Genomic DNA, 24,168 nt, shown 5'->3' on the forward strand with positions numbered 1-24,168 from the left:
GGGCATCTCTTACCTCTGACCACTCACCTAAGGACTATCGCTTCTTGTTCCATGAAGGGTTTAGATGCTCAGATAAGGACAATGGGCCTTGGGAGGAGGGAGATGCAGGAACCTTCTAGAAGGGTTTTCTGGGCCAAATCTGCCTCAAGTGTGCTGGTGGGTGGCTCACTTCCACCTGCCTCCACCCCCCTCCTGGGCCCAGCTTCTGGAATCAGTCCCACGGGGCCTATGAAACCCACAGCCTCTCCTGGGATGGGGGTGGGAAGCTCAGGGTGGGAGTGTCATTTGCTTTGTGCACTTGTGTGCCTCATTCTAGGCTCCAGGGGACCAGACAGATATGACATTACCTGATCTCAAAGTCCTTGCTGTCCTGAAGGACAAGACAGGTGCATGGAGAAGAGATGGCATGGGCCCTTGGAAAAGGAGGACTAAGGAGAGGAGAGATGAGCATTTCTGTCCCTCCTCTTGATGGAGGAGGAGGCACTAGGCAGGACTCTGAGGGGTGGGCAGCAAGGGTCTCAGCAGGTAGCAAGGACAGAGTGGGCACAAGCCACTGGTGAGGGTTTGCAGAGATTGATTGTGTGAGGTTGGGAGGGGCGGTCCCGGAGTTGGGGAAGATGGCAGGTGTTGAGGGAAGACAGCTTGGGAAGGGCTTTTTGGCCAGTGGCTGTGGAATCTGGGCTGCTCCTCTCTTCCTTCCTCCAGGCACAGTCTCCCACCAAGTTCTCACTGCCTGGACAGGGGGATTGACATTGAGCTCTCCAGCCCTGGAGCTGTCTGCCCTTTGCAAAGCCTTCTCAGGATCTCTTCCAGCAAGCCTCAGGAGTGGCTATTGTTATCTTCGTCAGGGAAAGACACACCCAAGGGCTCAGAGATAGAAAGCAATTTGCCAAGGCCATGCGGCACAGGTGGCAGAGGGGCCAGACACCCAGGTCTTCTGACTCATTGTCCCTTCCCTCTCTGCCTTCCTGGGAAAGCAGTCAATATCCGCTCTCTCCAGACCCTTTTCAGATATTCGCAGCTACATTTCAACCTCTTGGAGGTCTCGATTTATTCTGGGTTCTTGGCTGTGATACGAATAGTTAAGGTTGCAGGAATCATGACCTCTTGGTCATTGTTTTCTTGTTTTCATGTTGTTATCGTAGGAAAAAGGAAGTAACATTTACCAAATGCCAGATGCTTTATATAGTTCATCCCATCCAGTTCTCACAGTGATCTCTAATAGCAGGAGGCGTCCTCATACCCATCAGGCAGGTGGGGACACCAAGGCTCTGAGAAGGGGACAACCTGTAAGTGGCAGCACTCGGGTTTGAGCCCAGGGCTCCCTGCCTTTAGAGCCAGGTTCTCTTGGTCTACCACAGTTGCCCTTTCATAAGGCAGACGCTCCACCTCTGCAGCTGGGTAGGGAAGTGCTGTTGGGGTATAGCCTCTGGGAAGCCAGATTAGCTGATGCAGTGGGACGTAATTGCTCAGGGCTTGATGTCCCAGTGGACAGGTGGAGGCAGGTTGGGTCTTCTGGCTAATTACTGCCTATGAGAAGCTGGATGTCTTAAGATCAGAGTCAGGAACCAGACTCACTTGTTTGCATCCCAGAGGGTCCCCGGGGATCCTTTGCTCTAGGCCTCTGCTTCATCTAAATGAGGACTCAGGCTGAAAAAGAGGTGAGGACTTGCCTGAGGTCACTCGGTCAGGCCAAGGCCGAGCTGCCCACTGACACGCCTTGCGGACATTTGTTTTAGGTGAGTGGCTAGACACTGGCGCCATGCTTCTAGGCCACTTGGGCATATTTTTCTTCTTATTCAGAAACTTGTGTGCCAAATGCCACGTTCACACGGGGAGGCTTTTAGGTGAAGGGACGGGCCAACGGGAGCCATGGGCAGTGGAACCTGGGTGGGGCCTCAGGGCTCCTGGGCCTGCCTGGCGTCTGTCCTTCAGCTTTGTGCCTGGCTCGGGCGGTTCAAGAGTCCCCAGGACTGGCCTCCAGGGGAACTGTGAAAAGGACCCCCCTGCCCACTAGAACTGGGTGGTAAGTCGGTCCTGGGGAAGAGACTGCCGTGGTTTGTGGCTCAGAAGCCCAGAAGGGTGGGAGCCCAGAGCTTGGGGGCCCCTTGCATGGTTTCAGCTTCTGCTCCCAGGATGTGTGGAACCCAAGAGGTTCCCCTGAGAAGCCACAGGGGCTGGTGGAGGGAGAAGGTGATGGGCAAGGCCCAGTACTGCCTTCAGCTAAGTAACACCACCCTTCATAAAACAGGCTTCTGCATATAAGATTTCATTTAAAGAAAGGGCTCTGAGTCTAAAATGACATTGGAGCCACTTGTACAGGTGTCGTAGGCCTGCCGTCACAAAGTGCCACCATCTGGGTGGCTTAAGCACAGAAATTGATTTCTTACACCTCCACAGCCTGAAGGCCAAGATCAAAGTGCCAACAGGCTTGGTTCCTACTGAGGCTCCCCTTCCAGGATTGCAGATGGCAACTTCTGACTGTGTCTCAGGTGACCTTTCCTCTATGTGGGGGATCTCTGTGTGTGCAAATTTTCTTAGACACCTTGTCTTATAAGGACACCAGTCCCATTGGATTAGGACCCACCTTAAGAGCCTCATTTTAACTCACTCACCCGTTTAAAGTCTTTATCTCCAGATGCATAAGCTTAGGTATGCTGGGGTGGGGCGGGGACAGGGACTTCAACATATTGGACAGTTCATGCCAGTACACCTCTCATCTTGTCCAAGACTCTGATGTTCCAGAAAGAGAGACTGAGGCCCAGGGGCAAGGGGTTTGTGGCCTTGCAGCAGGCCATGGCTGGAACTAGGGTCTGGTGCAGATCCTGCCTGCAAGCTGACTGCCCAAGGACTCCTCGCGCTTAGTACTGCAGCAGCTCCCCTGGGGGAGGCCTGAGCATCCACATGTGCCAAAGTTGTAAATCTCCGAAGCCACGAGCCACTCCTTGGCGTCTCTCAAGTGCCCTGATGTGAAATACAGATGTTCCTCTCTTTTAAGATGCAAGCACACGTCTGAATTTCCCATCGTGTTTGCACCTAAGGATGCAATTGCCATTTCCTCCCATTGTCCTTTCTGCTTGTCCCTCTGCTCCCAGCTGACGCAGGCTCTCAAGCCCGCTGGGTGAACACGCGGCTGTGAGCTTATGAAGATCGGACCGCTTCTGAAAACTGCGGGTGGCCTGAGGCCAGCGATGCTTATCGGTCCACCCAGGACTCCTTTGAGGTTATTTTCTTCTCATCAGAAGATGCTTGTATACGCTGAGGAGAACGTTTCCATCAATTCTTCTGCCTGATCTAGCGCCAGCCGAGTTTGGTGCTCCATGAGTCACCCTGGCTGGCTCCCTCCCAGGCCTGCTGGGCTGTCTCTGGTGGGTCAGCCCTGGGGGCCTTCCCAGAGGACCCCACGCCTTTGTGGTCTGCAGTCCCCTATGACGGTGCTCCCAGGCCATCTCATGTGGACCATAAACCTTCCTCATTTGGCATGGTCACTAAAAACCACAAGAAAGCATTATCTCTGCAAGTATTGTGGAGGCTGAATTTTTGAAGTTTGTCGGGAAAGGATACAGGGCCAGGGTGTCTGTTTTAGTTTTGTGAGCTTATGGCAGACCTTGGATCTAGAGCATAAATTGAGACCAGGTTCCCCTTCTCTTCCACCAAAAAGAAAAATGAGCGGTCTGATTGCTAAACCCTTCCAACCCCTGGTCACCACGCAGTGCTCTCTCTGGGGTGTGGATAAAGGAAGCGGGCCAGGGCCGGGATACAGTGATGGGTGGTGGTGTGTCCCCCAGGGCCGTGTGCAGTGGTCTGGGAAGCAGGCACTTGGGATTCGCCTGGCCCCCAGAACCCAGCTCTCTGTGCTGCTCAAAAGAGTAATTCCCAATTCCCAGGGGTCCTAGAGGGTTGAAGAGGCATCTGCTGGGTGCAGTCGGGAGACGGTAGCTCCTTTACTCTCTGCTGGTTACATGGCTCCGATCACAAGAATGCTTTGTCTCCCGGAGCTATTTAGTTTGAGGTCTTTGCTGCTCCTTTTAGGAATCACGTGCCACAGTGGGCTTCCCAGCATGGTGACAAGCTGAGGAGGACTCTGAAGTTCAGGGAGGGCTTTTTGCCTCCTAGTGTTCATCACTCACTCCTCATAGGGGACAGGGTCCCAAAGATAGGACACATCCTGAATTGTTCTGTCCCCACTGCTGCTCAGCCCTAAAATTCATTTCTTGTGGTTTGAGGAACTTACTCTGCCAAAGGGGCTTTTCAGTCTATGCCTTTTGGAGAACCCCCCTTTTGAGGAAGGAGCCACAGGGGCAGCATGGAGGGGCTCTAGGCTTTGAAAAGAGACTGCCTGGAGGCCCTGGGCCCAGCAGCTCTGGGCAAACCTTTTTATTTTTTCTTTCTTCCTTTTCTGTGGTACCGGGGATTGAACTCAGGGGCCCTTAACCTCTGAGCCACATCCCCAGCCCTTTTTTATATTTTATTTTGAGACAGGGTCTCATTGAGTAGCTTAGGGACTCACTAAGTTGCTGAGGCTAGCCTCAAACTTGCAATCTTCCTGCCTCAGCATCCCGAGCTGCTGGGGTTACAGGCATGTGCCACCGCACCTGGCAGCCAGCCTCTTTTTGAAGCCCCCATTATCTCCCTGGGTCTTGTGGAATGATGCCTGCGTGGTACTCGGTACCGGAGCTGTAGCACCGTTGTTTTGGAATCTGAGAAGGCTGTATGGGTCTATTTTCTATCGCCAGGAACGCCATCCCGCAGACTGTGGAAGTTTTAATGAGAAGAGGTTTATTTTGATTGATGGTTCTGAAGGTCCAAGGTTGAGGGCCACATCTGATGTCAGCCTCCTTGCTGGCAGAGTCTTGAGGAGGTGCAGGGCATCACGTGGCAAGAGACAGGGAACGTGTGCCTGTCTCTTCAGGTCTCCCTCCTCATATAATCTCCAAGATTCAATTGTGGTGGCTCCACCCCATGACCTTACCTAATCCTCATCTCCTCCCAGAAGCCCAGCCTCTAAATCATAGCTGAATTAAGTCTCTACCCTCTTAATGTAAAAGGGAAATTAAAGGTCAACACAGAAACCCACGGGGGACACACTCAAGCCATAACCAAATCATCACAGAGCATTCGAGTCTGTTCCTTCCTCTTCACAGATGGGCGACTGGGGCCCAGAGATGGGAGAGGTTGCCCCCACCCCTACTGTTAATAGCAGTAGTTGGGATGTGAAGGCAGGACGTTGGATTCCCAGCACAAGGGACTTTCTGCTGTATCAGTCTTCTCTCGCCATCCTCTGGTGTAGCCAGAAGCCTGGGGAGGCCAGAATGGAAGTCGTTACCCAGGGAACGGGGTGATTGTGGCTCAAGCAGGCCTGGGTTTGAGCCCAAATTTCTTTGGAGCAGGGGCCACCTCTGTAGACAACGCTGAACACAAGATACGCAGGTTCCCACCCAATCTGGAACCCTCGGCCTGGGGCCTACGGGGAACACCCGATCACCCAGTGAGGTTTGCCCTGGAGGCTTGGGTCAAACAGAGGCTCCTTTCTGTGTTTTCCAGGGTTCGCCAGGACTTTGATGTTCCCACCACCCACCTGATTGGAGCACACGGATACTGCACACAGGTCAGGGGAACTGTGGGGCCCAGGGGCAGCCTGGAGGTGGTTCTTCTTCCTCTATCCCTCTCTCCTTTATCCCTACTGATACCCTCCCAGTGCTTTGGTGTGCCGACCTCTGCTGGGCTTCCTGGTCATGGAGACTTGGAAAGAGAGCTCAGCTTAGCTTCTCTTGGGGAGTACTTGCTGTGCTGTAATCTGTGTGCTTGGACCCACGCAGAAGAGGTGGGATGGAGATCCAAGTGCTGCCCTGCCCAGAGCCCAGGCCACAGGGAGCAGTGCCCCTGGCATAAGCTGAGGACCCTGGCTCCAGATGGGGAGACAGCAGCAATGACACCCTTCATGTTTGTACAGGGTGTTGTCTTCATGACTACCCATCCAGCTGTATTTCTACAAAGGGACCCCCAGGAGGTCTTGAGGGGGTGCAGGAGAGACCCTGAGCACAGTTGCTTGTCCTGGATCCTCTCAGTCACTCACATGATACCAGAAAAGGAAACAGCTCCAGATACAGTCAATGTGAGCAGGAAGACTGGCAGCTAAATCCCACCCCTAATTTCTATCTGTGCCTTTTTCTGCACAGCAAGGCCTCCCACAGTGGCCACATGGACCACAGCGACCTCTGACTCTCAGTTCACACAGATTCAGCTGGATCTTCCAATCCAGCTGAAGACCCAGTTGTCCTGGGGTCCTGACTCACTCGTGCCCAGCTCTGGAACTGTGCCTGGTCACTATGCAGGTGCAAGCTTGGGGCTATGGTTTGTCAGTCAGCCACAGAGGGATGGGGTTGGCTGTTGTCCTCCTTTCTGGGAGAAGGTCTCAGGGGACAGGCTGCTTGGGGTAGCCCCACTCTCCCTCTGAGTGCTTTTCTACTCCATGGGAACTTCTCTTTGCAGAGGGCAGAGAGTGATGTTGGCCACAGGTGGGTGGCCATCACGTGTTGGCAGAGGATGCCAGACCAGAGTCTGGGGCTGGGTTCAAGGACTGTTTTCTGTTACACTCACCATATGAGCTGGGACATCTTCTTCCCCACCCCAAGCTGCTTAAGCTTTGACGTGCACATGAACCCTCGAGGGTCCTATTGTAGAGCAGGCTTGGATTCAGAGCATCTGGGCTTGGGCCTGAGGCTCTGGATTTCTAATAGGCTGCCCCAGTGCCCATGGAAAGGCAATGCTGCCGGTTCACAGACCACATTTTGAATAGTCAGGAAGTAGATGGGGAGTGGGAGATGCCCAGTGCTCCTTTCTTCCCATCTCAAGAAGGCTTTCTGCTAGGTGGAAGGTTCTGGACACACCCTTGATTAAGGAGCAGGGCCCTTTTTTCCTGTTGAAAACCAGATGGAAAAAACTTGAACCTGCCTGATCAAGGCTGTACCCTTCTGCCCCTGAGGTGCAGTATCTTAGAACAGATATTTCCTCCAAATTCTTTTCTCATTTCCTCTGCTAGGTCACAATGAGGCCCCTTCGTATCTCTGTCCAATGAGGACTCCTCAGTGGCCATCAACCAAGACCTCTTTTACTGTCACTGGGGCAGGGGTGTTGGTGTTAACAGAGGGATTTATTAACCCCGGACGTTGTTTTCACAATTCAGGGGAAAACACTTTCATAAACTCTGCCATTTAGGAAAGGGCGGCCGTGGCCATTCCCACGAGCAGCGAGAGGGCTGCCTGCCCGCTTGATTCATGGTGGAGGTGGGTGAGACTGAGACCTGCCTGCCCAAGTGCTGGGGCAGCTTGCTGGACTCCTTCCCCAGGGGGCAGTGGGCCCTTGGAGGCCACCACCCTGCATCTTGAATGCATGTCCAGGCAGGGGCCTTCATGAGTGTAACGAGGGGTGGGGACAACTGAAGGGAAACCAGACAGATGTTCAGAGCCAGCAGATGTGGGTGGAGGTTCAGTCCTGGCGCCCACTGTGTGTGACCAGGGCAAGTCCTTCTGCATCTGTGAGCCTCGGTTTCTCCATTTCTAAGAGGAGGTTGGACAAGGAGGCCATTGCATAAAGAAGGTCCCTTCCAGCCACAGTGATCCACCCTGGTGCAGGGGACACAGGCTGAAGGAGACTGCAAGAGAAACAGCGCTCCTGCTGCAGGTCCTAAGGTCATGTGCTTGTTGCTGTGCTGGATTGAGGCATTAGTGATGGGGCCACTGAGTACATAATACCCAAGGCAAGGTGAAGATGGGCTTCCCGCTGCCCCCTGCTTCTGCTCTTCCTGCCCCTGAGACATCTTGCCCTGCCCTCTCACCTCCACTGAGACCTTGCTGTCCCTGGTAGATTCAAATAAGCCTGGAGTGCAGGTGGCCCTGCAGCACTGTTTTATTTATTTATTTTTGTATATTTTTAAATTTAGAGATAGGGTCTCACTGAGTTGCTTAGCGCCTCGCTTTTGCTGAGGCTGGCTTTGAACTCACGATCCTTCTGCCTCAGCCTCCCGAGCTGCTGGGATTAAAGACTTACCCTACCGTGCCTGGCAGTTTCCTGGTTTTACGTATGGCTCTGCTTCTGGAAGATGCTGTTGTTGGGGGAAGCTGGGTGAAGGGCACGAGGAACTCTATGAACTCTTTTTATGACTTCTATTGAGTCTAAAGTTATTTCAAAATCTAAAAGTCTATTTAAAAATTAACATCCCAGGAGTCAGTCTACAAAGCCACTTTTACTCGGTCATGTGGCCTTGTGTCCTGTCCATCTGGGCCCTGGAGTGCTCTACATGCACATTTTTTAATAGCCCCAGTCACATTCTGTGTCATGCTTTAATCCCATGGGGACACACCTAACCCCCACCCCAGTCTGGACTGAGAATGGAGTCATGTCTTACCCTCCTGAAGTTCTCTCCAATGGTGTGGGTACTAGAACAGGGTCCTGTGTACAGTGGTGCTCAATGAATGCTTAGGGAATAAAAGTTGATGAGTGCCTGAGTCACTTAGATGAGCAAAGATGGCAACTTTCCCTGCAGGGCCTGCCTCTGATTTCCATCTCTCTCTCCTTGCTTGCTTTCCTTCTCCACCCCCCCCCCCTTTTTTTTTTTCCTAGTCTCCCCTCCACAGCTGATTCAGAGACTTGATGTGGCTTCCCCTTCTCATCAACAGGAACTTGTCAATCTGCTCCTGACTGGGAGAGCCGTGTCCAATGTTTTCAACGACGTGGTGGAGCTGGATTCTGGGAACGGGAACATCACCCTCCTCCGGGGCATTACAGCACGTAGCGATATTGGCTTCTTGTCCCTCTTTGAGCACTACAACGTGTGCCAGGTACCCACACACTCATGTTCTCTGGACCCTGGGGAGCCTCGCTCCCTAGAACTGACAAGAAAAGAGCTCAATGGCAGGGAAGGAAAGCAGGACTGCCCTTCCCAGAGTGGCTGGAATTCAGGTCCAACCTGAGTCACCAAGGATCTGGGAAGACGTGCAGTTTCCCTGCTGTCCAGTAAAGCACGCAATTCAGAACCAAAGCCAGTTGATGCTGAGTTCTGAGGAAGACTGTCTGGAAAGTACCTCTAGGAATTTATAGTGTGATTGTGGGTTGGCCTTGGCTGCCTCTGGGCCGTGTGTGTGTGTGTGTGTGTGTGTGCGTGTGTGTGTGTGTGTTTATGCGTGTGCACATGCACCATAGGAATGGGGGTCTTTTCCAGGGATAGGAACTTGAGGTCTGAGGCCTTGTATTACTTTCTTAGGGTTGTCACAACAAGATGCCACAAACTGGGTGGCCGAAGCAACAGAAATTCATTCTCTTACAGTTCTGGATGCCGTAGGCCTGAGATCAAGGTGTCTGCAGAGCAGGGCTCCCTCTGAAACCCAAAGGGAGACTTGAACCTTGTCTCTTCAAGTTTGGGGTGTTTTTTTGGCAATCCTTGGTGTTTCTTGGCTTACAGATGAATCACCTCAGTCCCTGACTCTGCTGTTCCACAGTGGCTTTCTCCCTGTGTGTCTAAGATTCTCCTAAGGACCTCAGTTGGATTAAGGGCCTACCCTCCTACAGGAGAACCTCATCTTAACTAATCCCATTGGCAGTGATGCTATATGCAAATAAAATCCCATTCAGAGGTCTCATGTATCTTCTGGGGAACACTATTCAACCTCTAAGAGGCCTCACTGGGTCTCCCTGCCTCCTATCTCACTGAAGCCAGGGTCTCAGGTGCAGTTGGACAGTGTGTGATGACTGTACCCTCCGGGGAATGTAGACAGGGGCTGAGGAGGGCTGGCCAGGGGTTCACTGACCCTACCTGCTTGTCCCAGCTGCCATATAACCTTCTTTGAGCCCTGCTTTTCGTGACTGTTCTGTGGTGGATTATATGGGAGCATTGTCCTGAGGGTGGCAGGAGCTCTCCCTCTGCCTGCAGGTTCTTGGAGGGCTGAGCTAGGTCTCATGCATCATGTGTCCCAGAACCAGGACACAGAGACCCTCCTGATGGGAGCATCTGGAGAATGCTGGGAGGATGGATTTACCAGGTGGGAGGGGACCAGATTTTCATCCCACCCCCCTGCATAGCCACAGGTTCAGGTGTGCTGTCCCTTACTAATGAACCACGTGGTGCCACACTCTCCCCTTTCTGGGTGATATTCCCCAGCTCACAGAATGCAGAATTGTGGGATCAACCAAAGGCTGGGGGGAGAGCAAGGTGGCTCCTCCTGATTGTGCTGGTGTCGGGAGGGAGGCCAGGAATGTGGCCACGCGGCCAGTGAGGAGTGCCAGGGTGCAGGAGTGGACTCCCAAAGTGGACTCCCAAAATCTTCAGCCTGAAACTCTAAGAAAAGTGACCTTGGCCAGACTTGTGGACTCTCACCACAAGTCCTCATTTCATTCTTGCTGCTAGGGTGTTGGTTAAAAAATAAACTGCTTTCTTTGGGTCAATGGAGGGTAATTGATAGGACTCTCAGCCAAGATCATCCTTCTCCTACAAAATGGCGGAAGACATCCAGGCCCTCCAGCTCCTTTCCCTTTTTGGATTCCTAGGATCCACATAGACCCTTTGTTGTCCTTCCCTTGGCTGAGACTGGGAGTTTCATCTCCCTGCGTGAGAGGGTGCCTGGCAGACGTTGCTCAAGTCTGTCTGTGTGCGCCCTGGTCCAGCCACCAGCGCTGCTGGTTTGATACTGGTGACAGTCTGGCTGACTTCAGCTCCTGTCCCCACTCTTCCCAATCCTGTCCTTTTACGGAAGCCAGCGTGTCCTTTAAAAACGTAGATCCAATCGTCTCGTTCCTTTCTCAACACTCTACCTCGGTTTCCCAATCCTCTGAGAATGTTATGAGCTCACTGTGTCCCCCTAAAACTGCCTAGTGAAATCCTCACCCCCAGGACCTTGGAATGTAACTGTCGGTGGAGACCGGGATGCAAGGCAGTGATTAAGTTAGAATGCGGTTCCTAGGATGGCCCTAATCCAAACGACGGGTGTCATCGGAGGCAGAAGGGACTAGGACACTGAGGGAAGGCCTTGCAGAGACACAGGGAGAAGACAGCCATCTATGAGCCAAGGCAAGAGGCCTCCAGATCTAACTCAAATACCTCCTCCATCAGACTTCAGCCTCCTGAACTTGGAGAGAATAAATGTCCATTGCTGAAGCCGCCCCGTCTATGGTATTTGTTAGCCCAAGCTAACTGATACAGGGACTAAAATCCCAACATTCCCATGACCCTCACAGCCTATCCCTGCCTTTCTCTCACCTCACCCCATCGAACTCTGTCCCATGGGCACGGGCTTAGGCCACACTGCCCACCACCACCTCTGCTTCCTGGGTTCCTTCCTTCCCATCTCTGGGCCTTTGCACCTACTCTACCTTGCACCTGCCTTGCTTTTTCTGCTCTTCAAGTTTTTGGATTAAAAGTTACTTCCTAAAAGAGAGGGCTTTCCTGCCTTCAGCCTCACTCTGCCTGAATCAGGGTGTCTTCTCGTGCCCCCCACTTCCGTGCACCTCTTGCCACTGTCATTCTCCATATCTCATTGCTTTTAGGAGGTAAACGTTCCCCATGTTAAGCATTTCTGAAATGATAATGTATTATTGCAATTGACAGCGTGCCAAGTGTGGTCAGCTTTCTGTCTTTCTTAGTGACACAAAAAACTGTGGCAATGCCGAGCATGGTGGCACACACCTGAAATCCCAGCGGCTCAGGAGGCTGAGGCAGGAGGATCACAAGTTCAAAGCCAGCCTCGGCAACTTAACAAGGCCCTAAGCAACTCAGTGAGACCCTGTCTCTACATAAAATGTTTTTAAAAAGGGTTGGGGATTTGGCTAAGTGGTTAAATGCCCCTAGGTTCAATCCCTGGTACCAAAAAAAAAAAAAAAAAAGAAAGAAAATAAAAGTGGCCAATCTGGTGGAGTCATAGCACAAGCTCATTGTGCGTCAGATTATTTGATTCCTCTCTGTTATCCCCCTTAATCTGGTCAGTTCCACAAGGACAGGATTGTTCTTGTTTCCTTCCATGCTGTGTCCCCACTGCATAGCACAGTGCTGGGGATGAAAGTGTAGATCACAATGAGCAAGTGTTGCCCTTATGGACACAATGGTTATCCCTGCAGCCCACCTGGCTGTTGGTCACTCACAGCTTCTGCAGATTAAGATTTACCATTTGAAAGCAATCTCTGACTGTGCGCAGGCCCCTCCAGGGGGAAGACTGGACTATGCCGTGGGGAGTGTGGCCCCTTGCCCCAGCCTTTGGTTCCCTAAGAATGAGAAGGAAGCAGATTTCATCTCTGGAAAATGTCACCCACTTGGAAGGGACCTCCTGAATGAGAAAACTCATTGACAAACTCTTACCCTTAACCTTTTGACAATTATTTATATGTGGCCAGCTGCCCTGGTGTCCTCCGTTGGAAAATTCAGCGGGGCTGATTGTGCAAGGGCCTGCTCCCTGCTTGGCTCGGGGCTCTTTTCCTGCCAGGAGGGAGCGCTGGATCCTGTCTTCCAGGCTCCCTGTTTGCGGGCAGTGCCAACTTTGAAAAACAGGACAGAAACCGAGTTGGTAGAGGGATTTGTGTTTTCAGACATCTAATTCCCCCACACCCCACAAGGAGCAAGCCCTGAAGTCACTTGAGGGCCCAGTTGGTGAGGGGGGAAGGGATACTTGGACAATAAGAAAGTGAGGAGCACATTGTGAAAGATGGCCCTCCTGCCCTCTGGAGGAAGCCACTTTAATGGACAAGTCTCACTGGGACATTCTGAGCATGGCTCCTCTGCCCCTGCCACCTCTAGCCCAGAGTCACCTCTGAGTAGGGGCTGCCCAGCCACTCTTCTGTGTCAGGCCCTGGAGAAATTATGCCTTTCTCTTCACTGGAAAAATAATTCCCATTCTTTCCTTAATCCACAGGCAGCGGCTGTAAATACCTGAGCATGCAAACATCTCCCTGGGGCCCGTGGGGATTAGGCCTGAACCAGCCTGGACCGTGGCGTACACATGGAGGAATGAACCCGGGCCCCTGGTGGGGAAAGGCGCTGCCCAGGGGACTCACAGGGAACAGAGAGAGAGCCTGAGGGGCAAAGCTGACCAGGCCCTTGGGGGCCTCTCCCCTTTGCAGGGAAAATGGTGGCATTGCGTTGCAGGACCTGCTGCCTGCTCTGTTTTCTCTGCCATGAGATTCCCTGGCTTGGAACTTTTTAGAGAATCCCTCACCTGAAGGAAGTTTCCACTCCTTATTCTGGAACTAACCCAACCTCATCTTTCTTGCTCCTGTACTGAAGCAAGGAAGTGTCCCCCCTGTACCTCCGGTTTCTCTGGCGGTTCATTCTTGGCATCGCCCACAGACTGATCACCCAGCTCCTTCCCTCCCGACTCCTGCGGCTCCCAGTTCTTCCTGTCTTTGAGGCACAGTTCGAGTTCAAGTCCCATCTTGCTCAGAAGAACCCTCGTTCATCAAACCACTCATACCTGGGCCCTTGCTGCTAGGGTATCATCTGGCAGGCTGGTGGGTGGGTGAGGCATCACGAGGCAGGGGATGCACTGTGGTGCTGTGGCCCAGGAATCTGGTTGCCAGGTGATGGGCGCCTGGGATCTGCAAGGAGGAAGTGATCCCTGCCCCCTGATTGGGTAGTTTGGGTGATACAGGCTCTCCAAGGAGAGGAGAGCTGTAGATGATGGATAGAGAATGTGAAGGCATGGGGGCTTGGTTAGCAAGAGAAGCCTGGCAAGAATTGGTTAGGAAGTCATTGCCGTGGTCCAGTGAGGCAGGGGAGTGGACCTGGAGAGGAGAGGTGGGAGCGAGGGAACTAAAAGATGCAGCATGGGCATCACCCTGAACTACTGGACATGGGGGGGAGGAAGGGATGATGCCCCTGTTTCAGGTCTGTGAGCCGCCATGCTGGGGGGTGGGGCAGCTCTGGGCAACTGACCAGTGGTGCTACTAGCAGGAATGGCTCCCAGCAGAGCACACATACAGGATTGGGCCTCTCTGAGGTCCATCCTGCCCCGGTTTGGATTAAGAAGCCCCAGCTCCTCTCTCTGGGGATGGCAGGTTCCATCAGGCCTCTCCCTTCTCCAGGTTGGCTGCTTCCTGAAGACCCCACGGTTCCCCATCTGGGTAGTGTGCAGCGAGAGCCACTTCAGCGTCCTCTTCAGCCTGCAGATGGAGCTCCTGTCTGACTGGAAGGCTGAGCGGCACTTTGACCTGTACTATTATGACGGCCTGGCCAACCAGCAGGAGCAGATCCGGCTGACCATCGGTGCGACACCCCCCAACCTGTACCCTAAAGGAGCTTCAAGACCCCTCACAGACACCAGACTTCACATCCCCCCTCAGGATGCTCGAGGACAGTGTAGACTTGGGTGCCAGGACTGGGTGATCAGAGAACAGATCTTAGCAGGGCCCCTCCAGCTGGAGGGATCCAGGGATGACCTTGACCCTTGATAGCATCAAGCATGTAAGGCGAAGTGGAGGCCACATGGGAAGAGCCCCAAACACTTTGCTGACAAGTCTGGATTTATTCTTCAGGCAAGAGGGAGCCATAGGAGGTTTTGTTTGTTTGTTTGTTTTTTGTTTTGTTTTGTTTTTAAGGGAGAGAGAGAATATGAATCTTTTTTTGTAGATGGCTACAACACAATGCCTTTATTTTTATGTGGTGCTGAGAATCGAACCTGGGTCCCGCCCGTCCTAGGCGAGCGCTCTACCGCTGAGCCACAATTCCAGCCCCCATAGGAGGTTTTAGAGCAGGGCATGATTGGATCAGATGTGTTTTTATTAAGAAGATTTTGGTAGCTGAAGTAAGGCACAAAACTGGGATAGAGACTGGACAATGAGAGGCCTGTGAGTTGTCCAGGTGAGAATTTAGGGCCAGCCATGAAGGTGGATCCAGTTGGAATGGAGATGAAGGCATAGGTACTCAGAGGGTCAGGTCCCAAGAAAGTTGTCAACGCTGACCACAGGTTAAATGCAGAGCCCTGGAGTGACATGACTATGCCTCTCTTTCTCCCTCCTCCCCAGATACCACCCAGACCAGCCCCGAGGACAGCCACAATGACTTTGTCCCTCCCCTGGAGCTCTGCATCAGAACCAAGTGAGTCGGGCATGGCTCTGCCTTTTGAGCCTCTTCCTGAATGACCGGGAGGAGTGGTGGTTGGGTGCGTCAGGCCTGCAGGAAAGGAGGAAGGATTTCCAGATGGTTCCAGGCCAGAGGACTGGGGTAGGTGAGACCACTGCAGGCTGGAGAGACCCAGTGCTCTGGGGCTCGGGCGTAACCAGATGTCTTCCCTTGTCACCATGGCCCAAGTGGAGGCATAAGTGACTTGCACTTGAGCAGCCACCTGGCCTGCCGAGTGCTGTCAGGCCTGAAGGAGGAGGGAGAGCTGTTCACTGGGCTGGAGCTGGAGGCTGAATCCAAAGTGGAAGGGGGGATGGCAGGGGCTGGTCCAGGCAGGGTGTGGCAGGAGGTGGCTTGGAGCAGGAGCACCCTCTGCTCCAGGAGGGGGTGGAGAGACAGCCTTGGCCACCATGAACACTGAGCAGAGGTGCTCCTAGCTCAGAGGCAACTAAGCTAGGGACTCCTCCACCCAGCCCTCCTGCGTTTAAGGGGAGGGGAGGGGAAGGCCTAGTTCATGGGGCCCGGTGGAGGCCATGTTCCCTTCCCTCATGAGTTCTCTGAGGGGCCCCAGGGCTGGGGCAGTGCTCTGGAGGGGCCCATGGGTTGTAGCTGTGGGGAACCCCCAGCTCTCTGTGGGTGGCAGGCCCTTGTCAAAGCCTGGGGGTAATGACAGGAGGCCTCAGTGTGCAGAGGGGAGAGCAGCTGGGAGGGAGGAGGTGTGGACGCTAGCTAGGTCCTTCTTCTAGGGAAGCAGCAGACATTGCAGTGGTGATGAGTTCTGGAGCCAGGCTGCCTGGGTCGGACCCCTGGCTCTGCAGCTTGCCGGAGGGGCGCTGTTGACTTCACCTCTCTGTACCTTGCGTTGTCCTCTGTCACATCACGAATGCCCTCTAACGTTCACTCTCAATAGGATTGTCTTAGCCACTCATGATTCGGTGTGGCCTCACGTGGAAACTCCGTTTTCCTGTGACATTGGGGGTAGGGGGTGAGGACACCACCCAGGCCCTGAGCTTCTGACTGCCTGAGGTCCCGATGGCACACCTGCAGCCCAGGGTCTCCGCCCACCTGTGAGAAAGAGAGAGAATGCCACGTGCTCAGAGGGAAGTCAGGAAGGGGAAGTGGGAGGGATGCCCCGTCCATCTGTCCGCTGGTGCCCCCCCACACACTGGGCCAGGGACACAGCATTCTTACAGGGTCATGTGCCGGAGCTTCTTTCATCAGAGGATTAAGGGCACACGCAGGTCACTGTCCTTTCATGTACAAAGCCACTCATTCAGGGTGATGAGAGAAGGGGAAAGGAGATGACCCTGGCCTGGGCACCTTGTACAGAACAGCACAGGAGGCCACAGAACACTCTTCCTGCAGGGGGGACTCAGGGTTCAAACTGCATCCTGGTCATAGCCTCTGCCACCTCCGGACTCTTGGGGCCATTGATGGAGCCTCTATCTGACTGTGTCTCTCTACCCCTCCCATGGCACACCAGCCCCTCCATTGCCTTTCTGGGAAGTAACTCTTCTTTTGCCAAAGGCCGTTCCACTACATGACCACCTGAGTACCCCCCAGTATGGGCCCTGATTGGATTTCTTGGGCTCAGCCCTAATTGGTATTCATTTGAGAATGACTCGGGGTGGTGCCTGTCCCAGATGAAAGGTGGCATGATGTGGAGCTCAGGCCAAGCTCAGAGGATGGGCATGGGCCTTTTCTGTCACCTGCCTCTCTCCTAGGACTTCTTCCCTTCCCACACCAAACTCACAATTGCCCTGTCCTGGTTGACAGATGGGGAAGTTGGAGAGGCTGCTAGCATCAGGGAGTGAGCCTGGGCCTGGGAATGGATGGTTCAGGCTGCAGCTTGGCTCTGCCCTCACCTCTGCTCACAGTCATGGGCTTGGACAAGGTAGAGCTTGGCATCTCTTCCAGAAATGTTTACCAATTCGCATCACAGAGGCAAAATAACCCTATTTATGTAGCACAGAGTCAGGGACACCAGGTCTGGAGACTCTAGTTGTTTCAGACCCCACCCAGCTCCAGGGTGGAACCTAATATCCATTGATGACTCTCCAATTGGAAAGTCTTGCTCCTGAGCAAGGTCTTCAAGCTTCAGAGTCAGCAGAATTCTCTGGAGAATGAGTAAAAACACAGATCTCTGGGCCCTCCAGTGTCTGGCTTGCATGACATACTAGGCCAGGGGAACCTTCTTCCCAATACCAGTTTTCTTCCTGTTTTACGTCCCCATTGTGACCCGCCATGATGGATCCACTGGGCCATGATGAGATCTTTCCTTTTTTTTCCTAGTAATTCCTAGAAAATTTCCTAGTAATTCCTAGAAACACTGAGTGGTGAGTGAAGAGTAGGTTCCTAGGTCCCCTGCCCCTCTACCCATCAGATAACTTGCTGCTATGATGGAAGACAGCAGGCTGGGTCTTCTGGAATCTTATTCCGAAGGGGTATATTACAAAGCCTTTGAGTTTTGTTTTCATCCCAGATTCTCAAATTGCTCAAAGGAGAAATTGGGGAAAGTGCCTCCTATGTCACTGTGAGGACCTGCTGGAATGGGTCTTGTCTTTGGGGCTGGCTGGAGGGACTCCTGCTGCCTGTAGGCAAACCCACCCCACAAAGTGGGTATACGTGGTGCCATGCTTTTGCTCAGTATCTCTAAGGCCAGCATCTGAAAGCTCATGGCTGTCCTGTCTGTCCTGCTGATGGGTTGGGTAGACAGACAGACCACCTGGTGGGCCGATAGGTTCCTCCTCCTGTTACTTCAGCCCTGGGAACCTCTAGGTTGGAAGAAACGGCTGGATAAGAATTGATTCCTGCTCTTGGAGGATTCATAGTTAAATGGAAGTCAAGTTCAACATCAGTTCTGCTCTAATCCAGAGGAAGATGCACCACCCACTCTTAAACCCAGCTCTGCTGCCCTGCAAAAAGCCCCGACTCACAAATGACCCGAAAAGAATACATCACCCAGCTGGCCATCTAGCAACTTCCTGGAATCTACGGAAATGTCCTTGGATACCCTCTGATATAGACAGAGAAGTGGGGTCTCCAGAATGGAGGTCTGTGTCCCAGCCACACTTCAATCATGAACAACTCAGTGTCCCAGCCCAGTGGAAGGTCACTGAGCGGGCAGTGTGTCCTCCCACCACCTGGCTCTGTTGCCATGGAGACATTGCACAAGCCCAGACTGCTGTGTTTGCCTTCGGAGAAGAGCGTCCTAATTAGAACCATCCCTGGGTTCCCATGCTGTCGCTGCTCTTTGGCATGATGCATGTCTCCACCTCAGAAATTCTCGTTATCTTTGCTGTGTCTAGAATGTGGGACATTGCTGTCCCCTCCACCTGCTGTTCTCCAACCATGACAGCAAACCTGACTCATTTAGGGTCATTTCCAAACAAGACAACATGGTGACCTCTCTCATGCTTCCATCCTCTCTGGAGTGAGAGAAAATGAAATAATTGTCAGCTGTCCCGAGAGAAAAGGAAAGAACTCACACTGGGCTGGGGCTGGAGCCCACATGTGTCTCTCTGGAGGCTCAGACATGAAATTGAAAATGGAATTACAGCTGGAATCCATGCCCTTGAGGGCCTGGAGCAGAGCACCCACCTCCGTCAGTGGCCCCTCCATCCACTGAGGAGCCCTGGCTTCTATCTTCATGCTGACACCCTTGCCTGAGTCCCTGTTCACAGCACCTCTAACCCATAGGAGGAACACTCCCTGGGGTTCCCACTGCTCCATTGTCACACCAAGTACCATCTGATACCCTGCTGCCTGCACATATCCACCCTGCCCTGTTTCCTGGCCTCAGTTTTCCCACCTGTCAATCATGTCAGAATCCCTTCCCGGAGCTGTTATGAGGTTGAGGGAAGAACTCTAGAAGCACTCCCTCTCCTTTGGAGACCACAAGGGGCTCTACACATGTCAGGGAGGCAGAAAGATCAGGTAGTGGTAAGTAGGGCAAGGACCTGGGAAGAGGCGAGAGCAGGGGACAAGGGAGTTGGCAGCGGGCCGTGGGTAGGGTTTTGTGAGCACTTAGATCAAAGGGAAGGAGAGTGAAGTGAATGAAGACCCAGGTTCCCTGGTGGGTGCCGTGGGGGGCAGTGGGCTGCAGAGCAGGTGTCCAAGAGGAGCAGCGGGTATGGATGGGGCATCCTTGTGCCATAGTAGCCCTGGGATGGGTGAGACCAGCTCTGTCCTGGGTCTGATCCTGGGGAAAAGGGGTCCCCAGGTAACCTGGCAGCCAGAGGAATTCTCAATTTGATCCTGCAAGGGAGCAGGTTGGGGAAGAGGATGGCCGTTCCAGGCAGAGGGTGGAGCACAGGCCAAGGTTCACAGGTGAGCAATATCCCAAGTAGCTCATTCTAGAACCTTCTTTGGTTTCAAATGGCTAAAGCACAGGAATATAAACTTGCACACAGGCCTTGTATCTCCATCAGTCAGGAGCTTTGAAAGCAGGCCTGCTCTCTCCTTGTGGATCTTATTAGGTATCTTTCCCCCAGTGAAATCCATCAGTTTTATCAATACTGAGAATCTGTGAGGGCAGGTAACGAACCCTCTGTTTGGAGGATTAACCCTGGGAAGGAAAGGGCCTCATTTGTAGCCACGACATGACCCTCTCTGTGATGCTGGGTCCACCTAAGCTCCAGGGACCGTGACATTTCCACCAAACTCAACCTTGAAGCAGGTGGTCCTCAACAGAGTGATTTGGCAAAGTTTGGGGGTGTTTTTGTAGTTGTCACATCCAGGGACAATGCATGGACTGATCCCCACAATAAAGAATTGTCCAGCTCAGATGCTCAAAGTGCCGAGGTTGAGAAACCCTGCTCTAAGCTGTCATGCTGTCAGCCACCTCCAGAATTAGCGCTGGTGAGCGAGCCCTGGCTCTGATTCTGCCTCTTCTGCTGTGCGCGCAGACTCCTTTCCTCCCCCTTCTCCATCATCCCTGATTGCTGTTGGTTGCATAGGAAGAGCTTTTCTTCCTTGTCCTTGTCATTGATTCATAGACATTCAGAACAACATCTGCCGTATCTCAGCCCTTTCAATTTTTAAAGACGTCTTTGATTTTCCGCTATCATTGCAAACTGCTTCTCTCTAGTGCTATTTCCTGCCTTTACACCTGTTGGCTAGGCTGGGAAGATTAGTTACCTCTGTAAATAGTCTCAAAACCAAATACAAATCCAACAATCTGACAGTCAGGCTTAGTGACTGATGTGACATGAATGTTTTCTAGGGGTAGATAAGAATACTCACCCTGCAGTCATACTTATAACTGCACATTTTGCCAAGATCCAAGAGGTTTAAGGACTCTTGGGAGGAACTTGGGTTTGCCTGCAGAGTGGGTAGGGATGGAGGGCGATATCAGTGAGGACCTTGAGGACAAGGCTGAAGGCAAGAATGTCATTCTCCTTTCTGCCTCCCTTCTGCCACCCTCTGGGGATCTAGATTCAGGAGTGTTCCTAGAGCCTGAGTCTTCTATGCTTACTTACAAATCTTAATTGAACAATAAAAGCTTTCTAATGATATACTTCAAAACTGCAAAGACAATCAACAGGAACAGTTGAACAACTGAACGTCTCAAATAGCAGAGTGGAATCCATTAAACCCTGCATTATGTTGCTGTAGATGGCTGAAGTACCATTAAAACAGATGTAAGAGATCAGCCCAGTCCTCAGGAACCTGAGGATCAGCATGAAGCCTTCCCCGGCTGTCTTACCTCTGGTACCTGCTCAGTTGTGCAAGTCAGAGCAGTGGCCATTGTCCCTGCTAGGTGGACTCATATTAACTCCCCTGGAACATCATCAGACTCCAACCCCAGGTAGCACCAGCAGCAGGCACTCACCACCCAGAAGCAGTCTCACTTTTCCAAGCCATGTCAAGTTGTCTCCAAATACAGTCCCAGGGTCTCTTCTTCAGGCAGTGAAGATGAATGCTCTGATGCATAGCTCAGCCCCAAAGTACCTGATAGATTCCTCTGGATCTGTCTGACACGTGCAGAAGCTCAAGAACTAGTCTAAAGCACCTGGAGACCACACAGTCTCTTAATTCTGCCTGAGAAAGAAAAGAGAAGGGAATTCAATGGAAGACTAGGTTATGTGATAAAGATGGAGGATGTTGAGTCTATGATGAATCATTACTAATAGTCATTCTTTGGTGTCTACAGAGGTTCAGTTCCAGGACCCCTTGAGGATACCAAAATCAAAGGATGCTGGAGTCCTTTCTAAAAAGTGATAAAGTATTTGTATACACATCCTCCTGTATCCTTTAAATCATCTTTAGGTGACTTATAATACTAATACAATGTTAATGCCATTTATATAGTTGTCGTATTGTACTGTTTATGTATTAATTAAAAGATAAAGAAAGGTTTGTACATGCAAGGCAAAATGCAATTTCCTTCCTTCCTTCCTTCCTTCTTTCCTTTCTTCCTTTCTTCCTTCCTTCCTTCCTTTCCTCCTCCTCCTCCTCCTTCTTCTTTTATTTATGTACCAGGAATTGAACCCAGGAGCACTTAACCACTGAGCCACAACCTCAGCCCTTTTTATTTTTCATTTTGAGACAGAATAATTCTAACTTGTTTAGGATCTTGCTAAGTTGCTGAGGCTGGCTTTTGAACTTGGGATCCTCCTGCCTCAGCCTCCCAAACCACTGTGATTACAGGCATGTGCCAGCTGTTTTTTTCTTTCTTTTTTTTTCTTTTTCTTCCCTCTTCTTCCACTCCTCCTCCTCCTCCTCCTCTTCTTCTCCTCCTCCTTCTTCTCTTTCCCACCCCTCCTCCTCTTTCTTTGATCCTGGTTGGTTGAATCTGCGGATATGGAAACTATGGATGAAGAAGACAACTGCACTGTCCCCGCCCAGTGCTCTCAGGCATTCTGTTGGGAAACACAACAGAGTGACAGTGTTACTTAGAGAGAACCTGCTTGCTCCCTGACTGCAGTTTCATTCTTAGGGACACTAAACTTTTCCAGGCAGGTATACAATTTCATAATTGCAGTAAGAGAGATGGCTTTCCTTTCTTCCTTCTCCATGGTGGTTAGGATTTTTACTTTAATCCTGATAGCTAGTTCTGCACAGGTGCCTCTACTGGGCCACTATTCAGCACCACTAGAAAGCAGCTGGGTCCAGATGTACACAGATCACTTACATCAGCCGAGGCCAGAGTGCCAGGCACCAAGTCATTCCTGTAGCAGGAATGAATGAGTCACCTGCCCTCTGTCTTCTTCATCACTCCCCAAGGTCCTGGGTGTATTTTAGGTTTTGAAAGCAACATTTCAGCTCCTTCCCCAAGCTCTACACTTTAGAAAGCATTTATAAATCCCAGTCTCCCACTTGGAAGCCCAGCACTGCTGTGGAGCTATGCAACCTCGGTGGCCTGGTTCATACAGTCTTAGGTTCTGCATATATAGAAAATACCCAAAGCCAGACTGACATAAATTCTCCATCTGCTGGAAATATGATTCTTCTTGAGTTATTTCAGAAGATCAGCATCATGAATTAAAATCAAGTGTTAGGAAATTTTATTCTCTCCTCTATAATAATTTTTATGTTGGAACTGAACTACTATTAAATTGTTTCTCACCCTGGACTCTAGTTTAATTCTACTTGGTGCTTCTTAGGCTTCATAAAGCACATTTAAAAAAAAAAATCTGTTATGTTCCTGTGGTGCTCCTCACCCTTCCCAAGCTTCCTGTGGCTCTTAGAGGAACTTCCAGAATCCTTACAAGGCTCTGCTGGGTCCCCGGTCCCCTCTTAGACCTCTCTCCCATCTCTCTGGGTTTCGGTCACTGGGACCCTCCTGTACTTTGGACATCCCAGGCTACCTCCATATCTAAGTCTGCACAGGTGCCTCTACTGGGTCACCATCTGGCACCACTGGAAAGCAGCTGGGTCCAGATGTGCACGGATCACATCAGCAGAGGCCGGAGTGCCAGGCACCAAGTCAGCCATAGCAGGAATGAATGAGTCACTTGCCCTCTGTCTTTTCCATTGCTCCCCAGGGTCCCAGGTGTATGGGTGTATGTGTGCTTTGTAAAGGTATGAGGGGTGCTGGCCGTAGCACACCCCTGTAATCCCAATGGCTCGCCTATAATCCCAGTGGCTCGGGAGGCTGAGGCAGGAGGATCGCGGGTTCAAAGCCAGCCTCAGCAACAAGGAGGCACTAAGCAACTCAGTGAGACCCTGTCTCTAAATAAAATACAAAAAAGGGCTGCGGATATGGCTCAGTGGTCAAGTGCCTCTGAGTTCAATCCCTAGTATTCCCCCACCCCAAAAAAGAACCCAGTAAGGGTATATGGGCTGTGTGTGAGTGTGGAGGGGCAAGGTGGGCAGGGTGGAACTGGAAATTCTGAAAGCCTTTAAGACAAAACAGGACAGGGCTCCTGCCAGGGCCCCTGCAGCTCTAACTCTCTTTCTCTGATTGATCCATCTGTAGGTGGAAGGGGGCATCCGTGGACTGGAACGGCTCAGAGCCCATCCTGTGACCCTTGGATGCATCTAAAGCCTGTGGCTCCACTTCTCATCACTGGGGTGACTCCTGAGACCTACCTGGGCCTCAGCGGCAAGTCTCTGAGAAGAGCGTCACCCCCACCCAGGCCAGCATGGCTATGGAAGCATACAGGGCCTCTTGCCCCTTCTGTGAAGGGCTGCCCAGGACTGTGAGACAGGACAGTGTGCTGCTGAGTTGCCTCCCAGCTGACTGTGACTGCCAAGGACAGGAAGGAGGCCACCAGTGGCTCCGCTGCCTTTTCACTCCTCTCTGGTTTCCCACTGGGTCACCCCTTGCCAAGGCCTCTGACGAGGGTGGCTCTGGGGACCCTGGTTATTTCTGGTAATTGGTTTTCTATAAAGCAAGTATCCAGCCCATGCCGAGGGCCAAGACTCCTCTATTCTGTGCGTGTGAAGGGAGCACAAGGTCGGGCTGTGATCCTCATGGGGATGGGAGGGGATGGTGGAGGCCCTCCTGGGTATCGTCTCCTATCAGAATTCTCTAGGATGGGCAATGCCCTCTGCTCCAAGCTGTCCAGTCTGCTCTCTCCTGTCTTCCTCTTGATCAACACAGTCCAAGGCATCAGGCTACATAG

General features: G+C 52.1%; 1 protein-coding gene across 3 annotated transcripts in view; it reads left to right on the top strand.

Moving 5' to 3' along the window:
- The window catches only part of Mindy4 (MINDY lysine 48 deubiquitinase 4), a 110,096-nt gene extending 86,146 nt beyond the window's left edge, over positions 1 to 23,950 (top strand). For all 3 annotated transcript variants that reach the window (XM_027939717.2, XM_071608324.1, XM_071608316.1), the window contains 5 exons: positions 5,545 to 5,608; positions 8,679 to 8,840; positions 14,062 to 14,242; positions 15,001 to 15,073; positions 23,520 to 23,950. In XM_027939717.2, coding sequence (XP_027795518.2) covers positions 5,545 to 5,608; positions 8,679 to 8,840; positions 14,062 to 14,242; positions 15,001 to 15,073; positions 23,520 to 23,568 — 529 coding nt within the window. In that variant the 3' untranslated portion in view covers positions 23,569 to 23,950. The remainder of the gene's footprint in view (positions 1 to 5,544; positions 5,609 to 8,678; positions 8,841 to 14,061; positions 14,243 to 15,000; positions 15,074 to 23,519) is intronic.
- Positions 23,951 to 24,168: the final 218 nt, after the last annotated feature.

Source organism: Marmota flaviventris, chromosome 1 (assembly GCF_047511675.1).
Source record: "Marmota flaviventris isolate mMarFla1 chromosome 1, mMarFla1.hap1, whole genome shotgun sequence".
Classification (NCBI taxonomy): Eukaryota; Metazoa; Chordata; class Mammalia; order Rodentia; family Sciuridae; genus Marmota; species Marmota flaviventris.